Below are 12,480 nucleotides of genomic sequence, written 5' to 3'. Positions count from 1 at the left end.
CGGTGTAAAAGTCGCTCATTATTTACACTGTTATAAACTGCTGTTAATAACAGGTTAATAACATGTTATTAACAGACCCCTCTAGGCAAGGCCAATTTGGGTGTTAAAAACCCCCCCTATCGGCAGCCTGGAATCCACCATGCACCGGTAGAGGACCGTACCCGTAAGTCAAATATCACTGGGACATCATGTTGCAAAGACCCCCTAATGTACTTCAGCTTGCAAAGTGCACGTCAAACAGCTCCCGGAGAGTGCAGTGGAGGCCTACCAGGCATTTTAAACTGCAAAAGTGTTTTTAACAATGTTGATATGTCTTTTTAACATGTAATTAACCCGTTTCAAACTAAATGTTATTAACTGTTAATAACCCTGTTAAAAAGGGCTTCGGAGCGCGCCATGTTATTAACATATGTTACAAAGTCCTGACGACTTATTCACCGCACCCTAGTCAAATCGCGGTGATTGACAGGCACCTCCGACTCCGTTTGGCCTCCGTTCCGTCGACACACCGCAGAGCGTCGCCGTAGACACTGATCTGCATGTATAACTTGTAACTATCGCTCTGTATATTCTAGTTCATTTTTGGCGAATATCCTCAGTGTTGCCGCCTTTACCGACGTTTTTACTCTAAAATAACCTCCGGCGCGAGCCCATTTACCTCAACAGAACCCGCGAAGAGCAGCAACAAATCAAATTCACAGTCCGAGGCTGATAACACTGCCCATCAACAAAAGATAAGATCGCCCCGTCCCAGACTCTCCGTCCATCATCTTCCGCTGCCCGTATCACCCCTCGCCTCCCGCTCGACCTCGTAGATCTCCTGCACGCCTTCCCTAAAGTAGACGACGTTGTACTCCAGCAGCCCCCGCCGCGTCTCGTAAACCGCCGTCGGCAGCACCGACAGCAGTGCCAGCTGGGGCGTGACGAGGTGGTACGTAAGCGTCGTACCCGAGGATGCCGCTGAGAGAGATGTCGATGCGCTGGGGTAGAACAGCTCTTTCGATTGATGGACTTGAGGGAGCAGCTGGGCTGGGGGTGTCGTGGGCGAGGCTTTGCTGGAATGGGAGGACTGGGCTGGGGTTGAAGGAGCGGGGGATGCACTGGGAGGACTGGGAGGGGGAGGTTTCCGCGATCGAGGTGGACTGGCCGTTATAGACCTGAACGGGGGGTCAGCAGCGGAACTTGTGGACAGCGGTATATAACCGGACGCACTTGTACAGTGGGCCAAATGCGTATAGCATCTGTAAGTAATCACAACACAAATTATGAGTAGCGGTGTCAACCGGCGATGCGTCAGTAGCAACGTATAGCCGGGAGTGAACGTCGAAGAGGAATGCTTTGGATGACTGTGAGTTCTGGAAATAGCCCTATCAATGGAGCTCCGGTGGAAACAAGGAAGGACAGCCTACAGCGCAATAGACGTTCAGGAGCTCCTCCATATACGGCAGAGAATCGATCAGCTTGTGAAGTACCCGAGAAAACGCCTCGTGTATTGTATGGTCGTAGACAGAAGTCAAGTAGAAGTTGAGCGGTATCTGGTCGTATTCCGCGTCGAACAATTCTTCCAGCACCCTTGTCTGGATGTGGCGGAAGTGCTCTGAGGCCAGCCGTATGAGACGCTGCCACGATGATGAATCACGAAAGGGATACCCTTACCGTACTTGAGATCCTCCGGGAGTGCTTCAGATTTGTGCACGAAGACCTCGATGTTCAGGTCGGGATTTTCAGAGGCGGCTGCCACAACGTATTCGAGGAGCCTCGCAATAGGGGATTGATACATGTCCTACCAACCAGAACGTGCATTAGGTCAGCTGCGCTCTTCGATGCCACCGACACTTCCCGTACATGGATGTCTATGATGAACACCAAGGCCGAGAACTCCGCTAGCGATGTCCCAAGTGTCTCTGGTGTTGTATTCCATGGACAGTCCCATATTTCAAGGGGGATAACGGTACTGAGACAGGGTAAGTCGTCAGTGAGCGCTCTTCAGACCCGCCACGCACTCGTAGTGATACTTCGTCAACCTGGTAGTCGTCTCGATGTAGAACGTCTCCTTCGGCTCCATGCCATTGAACAAGACCTCGTATATCGACGTTTTACCGCAGCTGCCTTGCGTAGTGTCAAACTTCTATAGCGTATCCAGCCCCTGTACACTTCACGTACCGGCGCAGCCCAGTCAGTAACACTTTCGTTCGGATAACGCTATCACTCCCGACTCCGTTTCCGTTCGCGGCTTTCGGTTGCGGTGCTGACGGCTTCGGAGGCATCGCTCGAGCGACCCTGGGTAGGTCAGGCTAATGGAAAGGCTAGTCCTTGGATTTGAGAGGAGATAAAACTATGTAGACTGAGTGTGGAAGACTAGCTTTCGCACTAGCAGCAGCTCAGGTCCTACGGTGACTTCGGTAGATCTCGATCGACCACTACTGTATGACGCACGTGCTCGGCACAGCCCGCAAGTAAGGACTCCTCTCAAGCTTGAGTGACTTGGACGCGACGATCTCTTCTTCACCTCGCCCTTCACGCGACATATCCTAGCCCTGCGCTGACTACTTACCTACACGATCTTCCACCCAATTTACAACGCCTGTATGATGTCACTGTCCTCGCCACGCCCGATGGTCACATCCTCCTTCACCAGCGCGTCCTGGGCCGTATAAGAGACCCCCTCCCTGGGCGACGCCCCTTCTTCCACCCCCATCATCCCACCGCCACTCGCCCACCATGTCCCGCATCGTAGAGGCACTCAAAGAGACTGCTACTGGCATCACCAATACGGCCAAGATTGCGGACTTGCAGCGTAACACCATCGACCCTGCAAACACGCCCGCCAAGGGTCAGGCCACCGATTTCGGCGTCTACATCTCAGACACCGACAATTGGTACGCATATACTCACTCGCTTCCCATCTTACCGACTATATGCGTGCATACAGGCTCAAAGCGACGGAAGGTACGACCACTGGACCGTCCCTGCTCGAAGACCACATCGCTCGCGAGAAGGTTTCCCGTTTCGACCACGAACGTATCCCGGAACGCGTCATCCATGCCCGCGGTACAGGTGCTCATGGATACTTCAAAGTCTATGATGACCGTGCTGCAAAGTATACGCATGCGAAGGTCCTGACCGATGCTTCTCGGGAGACGCCTGTCTTCGTGCGGTTCAGTACAGTGCAAGGCCCTCGCGGGAGCGCTGTACGTTTTTCGTTTCTTCATAATGTATACGCCCGATGCTGACTTTGCGCGCAGGATACTGTCAGAGACGTTCGGGGTTTCGCAGTAAAGTTCTACACCGAGGAAGGAAACTGGGATATTGTCGGAAATGACATCCCGATCTTCTTCATCCAAGATGCTATGAAGTTTCCGGACCTCGTACACGCGGTCAAACCAGAACCTCACAATGATGTCCCGACTGGCCAGAGTGCCCATAATAATTTCTGGGACTACGTTGGACTCCAGCCGGAAGGCAAGTCAAGGCATCGTCCCAGCCACATCACTCCTACTAAAACTTGTCTCGTAGCATCTCATATGATTATGTGGGTCATGTCCGATCGTGGAATCCCTCGGTCCTTGCGTATGATGCAAGGCTTTGGCGTCAACACCTGGACACTGCACAATGACAAGAACGAGCGGTTCTTCGTCAAGTTCATCTGGACACCTGAGCTCGGGGTACACAGCTTTGTCTGGGATGAGGCTCTGAAACTTTGCGGACAGGACCCCGACTTCCACCGGAAAGATCTCCAGGAGGCGATCGAGAACGGAGCCTACCCCAAGTGGAAGTTCGGTATCCAGGTCCTACCGGAATCTCGAGAGCACGAGTTTGACTTCGATATTCTCGATGCTACCAAAGTATGGCCTGTGGAGCAAGTACCGATCGAGTACATCGGTGAGATGGTCTTGAATCGCATGGTAGACGAATACTTCCCCGAGGTAGAGCAAGTCGCGTTCTGCACCTCCCATGTCGTTCCTGGCATTGGCTTCAGCGACGACCCGCTTCTTCAGGGGAGGAATTTCTCGTACTTCGATACCCAGATAAGCAGATTGGGCATCAACTGGCAGGAGGTAAGGTCATTGTCTGGGAACTGTCCTTCTTATTCACGCCTTGCAGCTCCCTATCAACCGCCCACTCTGCCCCGTCTTGAACAACCATCGGGATGGCAAGTCGAGGCACAAGATCACTAAGGGAACCATCAATTACTGGCCCAACCGCAAGGGCGTCCTTGCCCCAGTGCCGCACCACCAAGGCGGATATGCAGAGTGTGTTTGCACGCTTCCGAGCGCTATACGCCACTCACTTACGTTTATTCAAGGTACGCCCAAAAGGTCGAAGGCATGAAGCAACGCGTTCGAGGGGCGAAATTCCAGGAGCATTACAGCCAGGCTCAGTTGTTCTATAATTCTCTCGCTCCCCACGAGAAAGCGCACCTGAAGAACGCCATAGGCTTCGAGCTTGACCACTGTGACGATCCCGATGTATACAAACACTATACCAAAATTCTCAATAATGTGGATTTCGACCTTGCCAAGGAGATTGCTCACAAGGTCGGCGGCATTGTTCCCGATGCTCCTGCGCGACCCAACCACGGGAAGACAAGTGCTCTCCTCTCCCAGACCGACTTCATGCCCGATGAACCTACCATCAAGACTCGCCGCATCGCTATACTTGCTGCGGATGGATTCAACGGCCCGGAGGTACTGGCGATCCGTGCAGCTCTCAAAGCAGGTGGTGCTACCACTTGGCTCATCGGTCCGCGTCGCGGGAAGGTCTATCCCGCCGGACAGAAGGTTGGAGAGGGAGAAGGTATGACGGCAGATCACCACTTTGAAGCCCAAAGGTCTACCATGTTCGATGCTTTGATCATCCCATCTGGAACGGAGCATGCTGCCTCCTTGGCCAAGGATGGACGGATCGTTCATTGGGTGCGGGAGGCGTTCGGTCACTGCAAGGCTATCGGCGCCATTGGCGAAGGTGTTACGTTCATCCGGGACGCTTGCGCCCTCCCTGGCGTCGAACTGCAGCCTGCGCCTAATAGCGAGGTCGTCCTGTCGTCTTACGGGGTTGTCACTACTGGTAAATACGACGCGCCCGCTGCCCCCGGGGAACTCTTCAAGATCGCAAAGTCGGAGAAGGATTTCATCTCCAACTTCGCGTTCGAGGTCAGCAAGCACCGGTGCTACGAGCGAGAGCTCGATGGTCTGACGTCTCAGGTGGCATATTGAGGGGTAGTGCTCTAGGACTAGGTCCATCAGTTTCTCTTTCTTCCTTGTCTTTTGCTCTTGGGTGGGCTGAATTCGGACCGTTGGCGCAACGGGCCGTATTTGGGGCGCGTGTTGTAATTTGATGTCCTCTGCTCTCGTGACCTAGTGCTATCCTCTGTTCGAACTTCCTCTATACAAAGAATGCACACGGAGGCAACGATTCTCGCCGTGGGCGTGCATGTTCGCGGATGGCTGCTGGGCTTAGATCGGACCGGCGTTCTCTCTTGAACTTACTTCTGAACTCGGTACCGTGTCGAGATGGGAACTTTGAGGAACCACTTCGTCGCGCATCTGGACCAGCTCGGTCCCGAGTGCCATGCTTCCGCAGGTTCTCTTTCTGATGCGGGGATCCCCACCTTGTCAGTTGCACCGCAGGTGCCTCAGGCTGATTGTTGCTTTATTAATGGATTCGGATGCCCTGATTGTGAGGTGCAGAGCACCCATTTCCGTTATCGATTTTGCCCATTTACAGACGAAAGTTACCATCGCAACATCATTCGGGGCAGTCTTCAGCTTTTCGCTCGTGGTCACGTACTTTTGACTGCAGGCTATCCGACGACCGGCCCCGTATCCTCGACTTGAAAGGAATTAGAACGGTTGTACCTGAAGAAGGCCTGACGCCGGTCCTGTAACCTTCCGTTGGACTTTGGACCTAAATCAGTGGAAGACATACGTGCCACATGCATGATATTGACCGGTCCGCCATGAAGGAAGGATCCCTCTTCTCGTGTCCCCCAGGTAGCTTTAAAACGGGGGTGAGTTGGGGCATGGCTCTCCAGTGTACTCGACACATTTTAGCCCCCTCCGCTGGAAAATCTGCAAGGTAGAACTCTCGACGATCACCGCCAGCGTTGGTCTCGCGGCCATCGGTAGTGTCCTCTTGGCTGCGTCCGTCAGCGCAGACGTTGTCACCATCCCGACCTCGTCGTTCGACAACACCGCGAACCTCGAGAAATACTGGAACTACAACTACCCGTGGGGTGACACCCACAACGGAGGTGATACCTTTCTGCTCCCCTTTATCTACCCGCTGACGGTAATATTAATCCTGCACCAGCCGCGCGCATGGTCGCCACCGCGGACCACGTCAGCGCGTCCGTGGGCGTGCTCACGCTGACCGCGCAGCCGTACTCGGGCGACTCCAAGTCGGGGATCAAGTACCACTCGGGCACGATCTACGCGAAGGAGCAGGTGAACGTCGACGGGTCGAGCGCGGTGGGGTACCAGGTCGAGGGCGAGTTCGTCTCGCCGACGGCCAAGGGCACCTGGCCCGCGTTCTGGCTGAACGCGGCGAGCGGCTGGCCGCCCGAGTCGGATATCGCGGAATGGAAGGGTAAGTGCGGTGTGGTAATTTGAAGGGGAGGTCGTGCTGATGTGGGCATGTGGGTGGTAGGCAACGCGAAGTTATGGTTCAACACGTTCGATACGTCCAGGCAGGTTGCGAGCAAGATCGTAGACTGGCCGACGGACGGGAACTATCACGCCGCGAAGGCGGTCCTGAGGACCATCCCGGGGAATAGTAAGGATCTGGGCATCTCGTATTACTTGGACAACAAGCTCCAGGCTACGCACACCGCTGCGGGGAAAGGCTATGAATCTGTAAGTAGTTTAGACTGATGGATTATTCGCTTACCACCTCGCACGTCGTCCAGCATCATTGATTTGCAGGTACGACTGGCCCTGATTTCCCCCTCTCGACTTTACTCACCTTTGTCCAGATGGAAGGCAGCTCGGGGTCGCCTGGCCCCACCGGTACCACCACCTTCAAGGTCCGGAATGTCAAGATGACTAAATTGACTGATTGAAGATACCGTCCCGCTTTTCCATTTCCCGAAAATTTCTTTGACTTTGATTGAGCTTGGATGTCTGTAACGTACCGTTTTCAAACAGAATCTCGATTGGATGCACTTTGTATGATGGGAAATGAAGTGTGAGCGTTATTTATAACTCCGGCGGCCCCGAGGAGGACGCGATCATGACAAAGATCTTGTGAAGATCTGGGCTGGGCTGTGTTTTGCTTCCGTTGTCGAAGAACAAGAACATTGCTCACGGCCATGCTCCGCTTGCATTTGCTTCTGTTCTGCAGGCCTCGAGGCAATTGCGCTGGCGGTGGCGGTGGCTTGTTCCTCGCTGACCGGTCGGTGTCTTCGAAGCTCCTAACGTAATCACTGCGATTAATTGAGGCACACGTGATCTTAAGCTATATTAGCCCAGTTGCGGCTGGTTGGTAAAGTCGTCATGGATCCCCAAAGCAGATAGCTGCCCTCGCCTTGAATGATTAAAGCTCGCGCGTACCTTGTCAGGCCCGGCTCCAATTATAGTGCGCTTCCTCCAGCGCACCGCTGACTGAGCCCAGCGGAACGGCCTCCTACAAATCAGCCGCCTGCTTCATCCCGCCCGCAATCAACCGCAATCATCCATCGCAAGCTGGGCTCCCTGCTTCTAGTACGTCCCCACAGTTCTGTACCCAAAGACGCGTATTCTGCGATGCTAATTGACACTATCAGCTCACGCGCAGTCCTCAAGAAGACAACGAAGTCCTTGGCGTTCGGTACTTTGGCAAACAGGCAAGTATATCACGGGCAGTCTGCGTCGTACAGAATTAGACGCTTAACCACCGTCCAGCGCTGGCAATGGCTACGAGCGGGTCTCCACAGGCGCCGCCGCCACCCATGGCCAAGCTCCCAGTCGAACTGCTGCGTCGCGTTTTCGTCGCAGGCTTTAATGACGACATTGACGAGTATCATATCAGGAAGTTCGGCCGCGCGCGCTTCGAAGTCCTCGTCTCCCATGTTTGCCATCAGTGGAGGGAAGTAGCTATCAGCACTGCGGAGCTCTGGACGTGCATACGTCTCGCCAAAGTCAAGGACCTCGCGCAGGCGCGGGAGTATCTGCGCCGCGCGAAGAAGCGCCTGCTCGACATCGTCGTCGACTCTGCGGCCGCTGAGGAGCACGTCCCTGGTGTGACCCTCTCGCGGGGCGAGTTCTGCGACGTCTTCGACATCATCTCGCCCCACGTCGCGCGGTGGCGCACGTTCATCCTCAAAGTGCGCGATCAGACCTGTAAGGCGTGGGCGAGGACGCTGACCTCGTCCTGCGGGCCCGCGCCGGCGCTCGAGACGCTCGAGCTGTACCACATCCAGAAGTGGCGCTCGGAACAGACCCTCGCGTCATCCATATCACTACTCCCGGTAACCATCTTCGACGAGTTCCTGCCCCGGCTGCGGAACGTGTCTTTTATTGGCGTCAACCTAGTTTGGGACCGCACCCCTTATCTTCGTAGACTGAAGAAGCTGCAGTTCGCCACGCATGCCGAGGATGTGCGCCCCACGTACCAGGTATGGACCCGCATCCTGCGCGCCTCGCCGGAGCTCGAGAAGCTACGCCTGAACTACTCCGGACCCCAGTCGAGCGGTACCTGGGACGCCGAGCCGATACCCCTACCTTGGCTGCGCGAGCTCTCTTTAGAATGCATGGAGTCCGGCTATTTATGTCGGTTGCTCGATCACTTAAGCCTTCCCCGCCTTCGTCACCTGCATCTCGAATTGGACGAGGACGAGGAGGATTACAACACCTTCGTCAACCATATCAGCAAGCCTGACGCACCTGCATTCGGTAATCTCCGGTCGCTGCACATCACGGCCCTCGATTGCACTGCAGAGACGTGGCGCAGGCTCTTGCTTTCGGTGCCGAACCTGACCGGGCTCGAAGTTAATTTCCGGCGGGTCAATGACGCTCTATTCGGGGAGCTCCGAGGAGGAGAGTACGATAGCGACAGCGACGACGCACGTTCCACAGTCACGGTGTACGACCTCGAGCCGCCCCCTTCCCCGGACGAGGACATAGTCCTCCCCCGCCTCCAATGGTTCAAGTCGACCGGCCTGGATGGGGCTGAGTTATGGGGCTTCAAAGAATACAGGGAAAGCATAGGCCATCCCATACGGCACTTTGTAATCGCGATGGACGACAGGGATGTGTACACGCAGAAACTCGAAGGGTGCCCGCACGTCCGCGTGTCGTATTTCACGGAGGAGGACGAGGAGGCGGTTTCTTATGAGATAGACGCGAGCAGTGACGAGGACTTGGACGAGCAATAGACCGCTTTTATACACGCCGGGTGTATTCTTTTGCCGATAATTACCTCTTGGTCGAGCCGTTCTTAAGGCTATATGATTCCTGTGACGACGTCGTATTGGAGGCTGCGCACCTTTTATAGGAATCTTGGTATTCGTATTATGTCTAAAATATCTTCTTGATCTCTTCGACGACCGCGAATAAGATGCACAAGCTGTGAAATATATGGGCATATGGGGCATGGATATCCGGTATTTGTCAGGCCGTGTCTGAAATCTTTCGTGACCGTTCTCTGACTTGATCTGTAATCTTCGTACCATCGCCAGCGACGCTACGCATAACTCAAACTGACATTTGCGCGGAAGGTTATCGGCTAATGGAACAAACTGGGTGAGCGGGTGGGTGGGGGAAAGTGATAAACTCAGCCTTCGGTGGTCATGGGGCGCCATTGAGATTGTATGGATGAACGCCGTCACCACGATACCCTCGCATTTTAATGAGGCCTTGGTAAGCATCATGAGATATCAGACAGCTACCGAGGTATATTTGTGGGCGTGGGGGGCACCGGAGAGCGTAAGTCGTCGGATGAGCGGTGACCCAGGAAAGGGGGGCACGGGTGCCCACCTTTTGGAAAGACAGCACATAGGACGGGGAGTAGAGCCGTAGGACGAGGACCAAGCTGCCAGATACAATGGAATCTGTCTCGCAGTCGCACATGATGGCCGGTTAATGAGCCCCGGAGTTATGTTATGTTCATAGCGGTCTGACCGGCAACTCCCCTTTCCTGCAGTGATATAATACCCTCGATTGTTCTGCGCGCATCATGAGTGCGGATAAGGCCGTGGGTGTTCTGAATGAATCAGCGAGAACCTTCATATTGCATTACCTCGCTGATACCCATGTCAGTGCCGGTGGGAAAACAAAGCCATGACGGCATAGCACAGAAGCCATACGCTTCATCTCACTGCGCTTCATCCCACCTCCAGGCCAGCTCGTCAGTAGTTCAGGGGCAACCAGGTTGAAAGTCGACCGGTGACCCTGACAGCGCGTTCGTAAAAGCCAGCCGGAATGGGAGTAGAGCCTAAGGTCTTCAGTTCGGGCTCCATATGACACAACTAGAAATGACCTGGAGTGTCAACAAAATAGAGCAGATATCTGAGCAGCTGCTACATACCAAGCTATTGCCACATCGGCATGCCACATCTCGGAAGTTAACACGGCCACGTGGTCTTAGAAGGGACGGCCGGTTTATTCCCCAGCAGGAAGAACTTGAATCGACCACCCCTGAGTACGACATAGATCGCCGGCCCAGTCTGCCTGAGATCTTCCGTGCATTTCCAAAACCCAAATATACCTCCAATACTCCGCTCAGATAGGAAATACGAAGACCGAGGCAGCGAGAACGCAGTTGGAACGCGTCAAGCTCGAGTCATGATGATGTCTTCCAAGCAAGCCACCGTTGTACTGTCGCGCACGACGGCTTATCTGCCTCGTCAATAGTTACATTAAATTATTCTTCATACAAACAGACCAAATATCGTACAGACCTGCCATACTATCACTGTCTCTGGATCCATAAGAAAGGTATGTAATGCATCGAGCCGCGACCGATCACCCTTCCGTACCTAGCACCTGTATTACCGAGTCAAATATGGCTCTGGGTTTCAGCAGCATCTTCCTCGCCTCAACGGCCTTGCCACCCTCGTTAGCCCTCCGGACGGTAGTGCATCTCACCCCAAGCTCTGTCGTACACAGTACTCTGCCTCGCGTAGGCGCGCCGTACTCCGCGAACGAGTCGATCATGTCCTCGGCGTCGTACGGCCTCCCAGGGTCGACCGTGAGGAACTCGAAGTTGGTCGACATGATCTCCTCTTTAGTGACCCGTGCCAACTTGCACGCCGCCTGCACGATTCTGCGGATCTGCGGGGCGAAGCGGTTTTTCAGTGCCTCCTTTGAGGACACAGACACGGAACATTTGCCGGCAGTCATGATGTCTGCACACAACTGGAATATTACGTCCACAAGCTCTTCTACCGCTTGTTCTTCCAGGCGAGGGTGCAGAACGTGGATGTATCTGTGAGTCAGAGCGCGCCATCGTGAAGACACAGGCTGAGGTTCTGAGAACGTATAACTTAGTGAGGTGTACGCATAGCCAGAGTGTAACTCACCGCAGGATCGTATCTGCAGATATATTTGAGCAAAAAAGGCATCGGGCTTTAATGGCAGTCCGACGCAAAAGGAAGAGAAACAGCGTGCTGTGCAGACTATAACGGCAGCTTGCAGTGCGAACTGCACGAGGATGGGGTCTTGTGAATGATTCCGAGTGGACAGGACGCGCGCCAGCCCTTCTCCTAGACGGGAGGCAGTGGCGATGGTAGCCTCTCTGCACTTGGCAGGCGGCGGCTTAGCAGAATAGTCGGCTAGACACAGCTCTGCAGCGGATGCAGCGTATTGCAGCACCTCAGAATTGAGATCCTGCACGGCCTGGATGACCTGAGCGCCCGACCAGGCATCAGTCTTCGTCATGAACGTCTCTGCGCTTTGCAGCCGGGCGCGTTGTTCTTCGAACGCCAGACTGGTAGGCGACATGGACAGCAGATCCAGCCCATGAACGTCTTGTATTTGCCTGGAGTATCGCAGGCTGGCTCTATCCTCGTCTATCGAGTGTTTTGATCCCTGCTTGTCGTTGTGCGTCTTGCCAGCTCGTCCATGTTTCAAATTGTGGGCGATGGCGGGCGATTGAGTCCGATCGATGAGCAGCCTGTCCCGCTCCTTCTTCAGCCTGTCAAGTTCTTTATCTCTCGCCCTCACCATCTCCCTCATCTCCTGCAGCGTCTTTTCGAGTCTCCCGCAGCGCTCCTCCAGTGTCACGACCTGCACCCGCAGCCGTCCCACCTCATCTTTGGCCAGGTCGAGCTCATAAGCCATGCCCACGACGTTCCGGTCGCTGATCGGGGTTTGAGACGCGCAATAATGCCGGCGCTCGGTCGCCAATTTGAGACGGAGGGATGCGCACTCACGAGTCAGTTTGTTGACGGGATCAGCGGTGGGCTGTTCGCTCCTCCCGCGAACAGACCTCTGTCGTCTAGTAAAGGCCTCAGCTTGCCCGACGGTGCGATTTTGCCGATGCAAGGAGGGGTTACGAAATTGC

At 54.6% G+C, this 12,480-nt stretch overlaps 5 protein-coding genes across 5 annotated transcripts; 3 read left to right on the top strand and 2 right to left on the bottom strand.

The window, feature by feature from the left end:
* Positions 1 to 1,169: 1,169 nt before the first annotated feature.
* Positions 1,170 to 2,101, bottom strand: GLOTRDRAFT_46388 (uncharacterized protein; the record flags this gene model as incomplete). The annotated part of the gene is made up of 5 exons (XM_007870477.1): positions 1,170 to 1,355; positions 1,410 to 1,597; positions 1,657 to 1,783; positions 1,846 to 1,954; positions 2,004 to 2,101. Coding segments are annotated over 5 exons (708 nt in total), but the record flags the coding sequence as incomplete, so codon positions are not given.
* A 620-nt stretch (positions 2,102 to 2,721) lies between these two features.
* GLOTRDRAFT_107494 (catalase) lies at positions 2,722 to 5,216 on the top strand (the record flags this gene model as incomplete). Its single annotated transcript, XM_007870761.1, has 6 exons — positions 2,722 to 2,879; positions 2,933 to 3,191; positions 3,246 to 3,462; positions 3,517 to 4,058; positions 4,105 to 4,253; positions 4,307 to 5,216. The coding sequence occupies 6 exons, from the start codon at positions 2,722 to 2,724 to the stop codon at positions 5,214 to 5,216; spliced, it is 2,235 nt and encodes a 744-aa protein (XP_007868952.1).
* Positions 5,217 to 6,162: 946 nt separating this feature from the next.
* Positions 6,163 to 6,872, top strand: GLOTRDRAFT_46380 (uncharacterized protein; the record flags this gene model as incomplete). Its single annotated transcript, XM_007870476.1, has 3 exons — positions 6,163 to 6,253; positions 6,313 to 6,588; positions 6,649 to 6,872. Coding segments are annotated over 3 exons (591 nt in total), but the record flags the coding sequence as incomplete, so codon positions are not given.
* A 641-nt stretch (positions 6,873 to 7,513) lies between these two features.
* GLOTRDRAFT_79798 (uncharacterized protein) lies at positions 7,514 to 9,352 on the top strand (the record flags this gene model as incomplete). The annotated part of the gene is made up of 2 exons (XM_007870760.1): positions 7,514 to 7,700; positions 7,763 to 9,352. Exon 2 carries the CDS (start codon positions 7,889 to 7,891, stop codon positions 9,350 to 9,352), a length of 1,464 nt encoding a protein of 487 aa, XP_007868951.1. The 5' UTR covers positions 7,514 to 7,700; positions 7,763 to 7,888.
* Positions 9,353 to 10,799: 1,447 nt separating this feature from the next.
* Positions 10,800 to 12,257, bottom strand: GLOTRDRAFT_79797 (uncharacterized protein; the record flags this gene model as incomplete). Its single annotated transcript, XM_007870759.1, has 2 exons — positions 10,800 to 11,446; positions 11,498 to 12,257. The coding sequence occupies 2 exons, from the start codon at positions 12,255 to 12,257 to the stop codon at positions 10,941 to 10,943; spliced, it is 1,266 nt and encodes a 421-aa protein (XP_007868950.1). The 3' UTR covers positions 10,800 to 10,940.
* Positions 12,258 to 12,480: the final 223 nt, after the last annotated feature.

This window comes from Gloeophyllum trabeum (genome assembly GCF_000344685.1).
Source record: "Gloeophyllum trabeum ATCC 11539 unplaced genomic scaffold GLOTRscaffold_00012, whole genome shotgun sequence".
NCBI classification, from domain to species: domain Eukaryota; kingdom Fungi; phylum Basidiomycota; class Agaricomycetes; order Gloeophyllales; family Gloeophyllaceae; genus Gloeophyllum; species Gloeophyllum trabeum.
The sequence above is the reverse complement of the archived record's forward strand: the minus strand, read 5'-3'. Positions and strand labels throughout refer to the sequence as shown.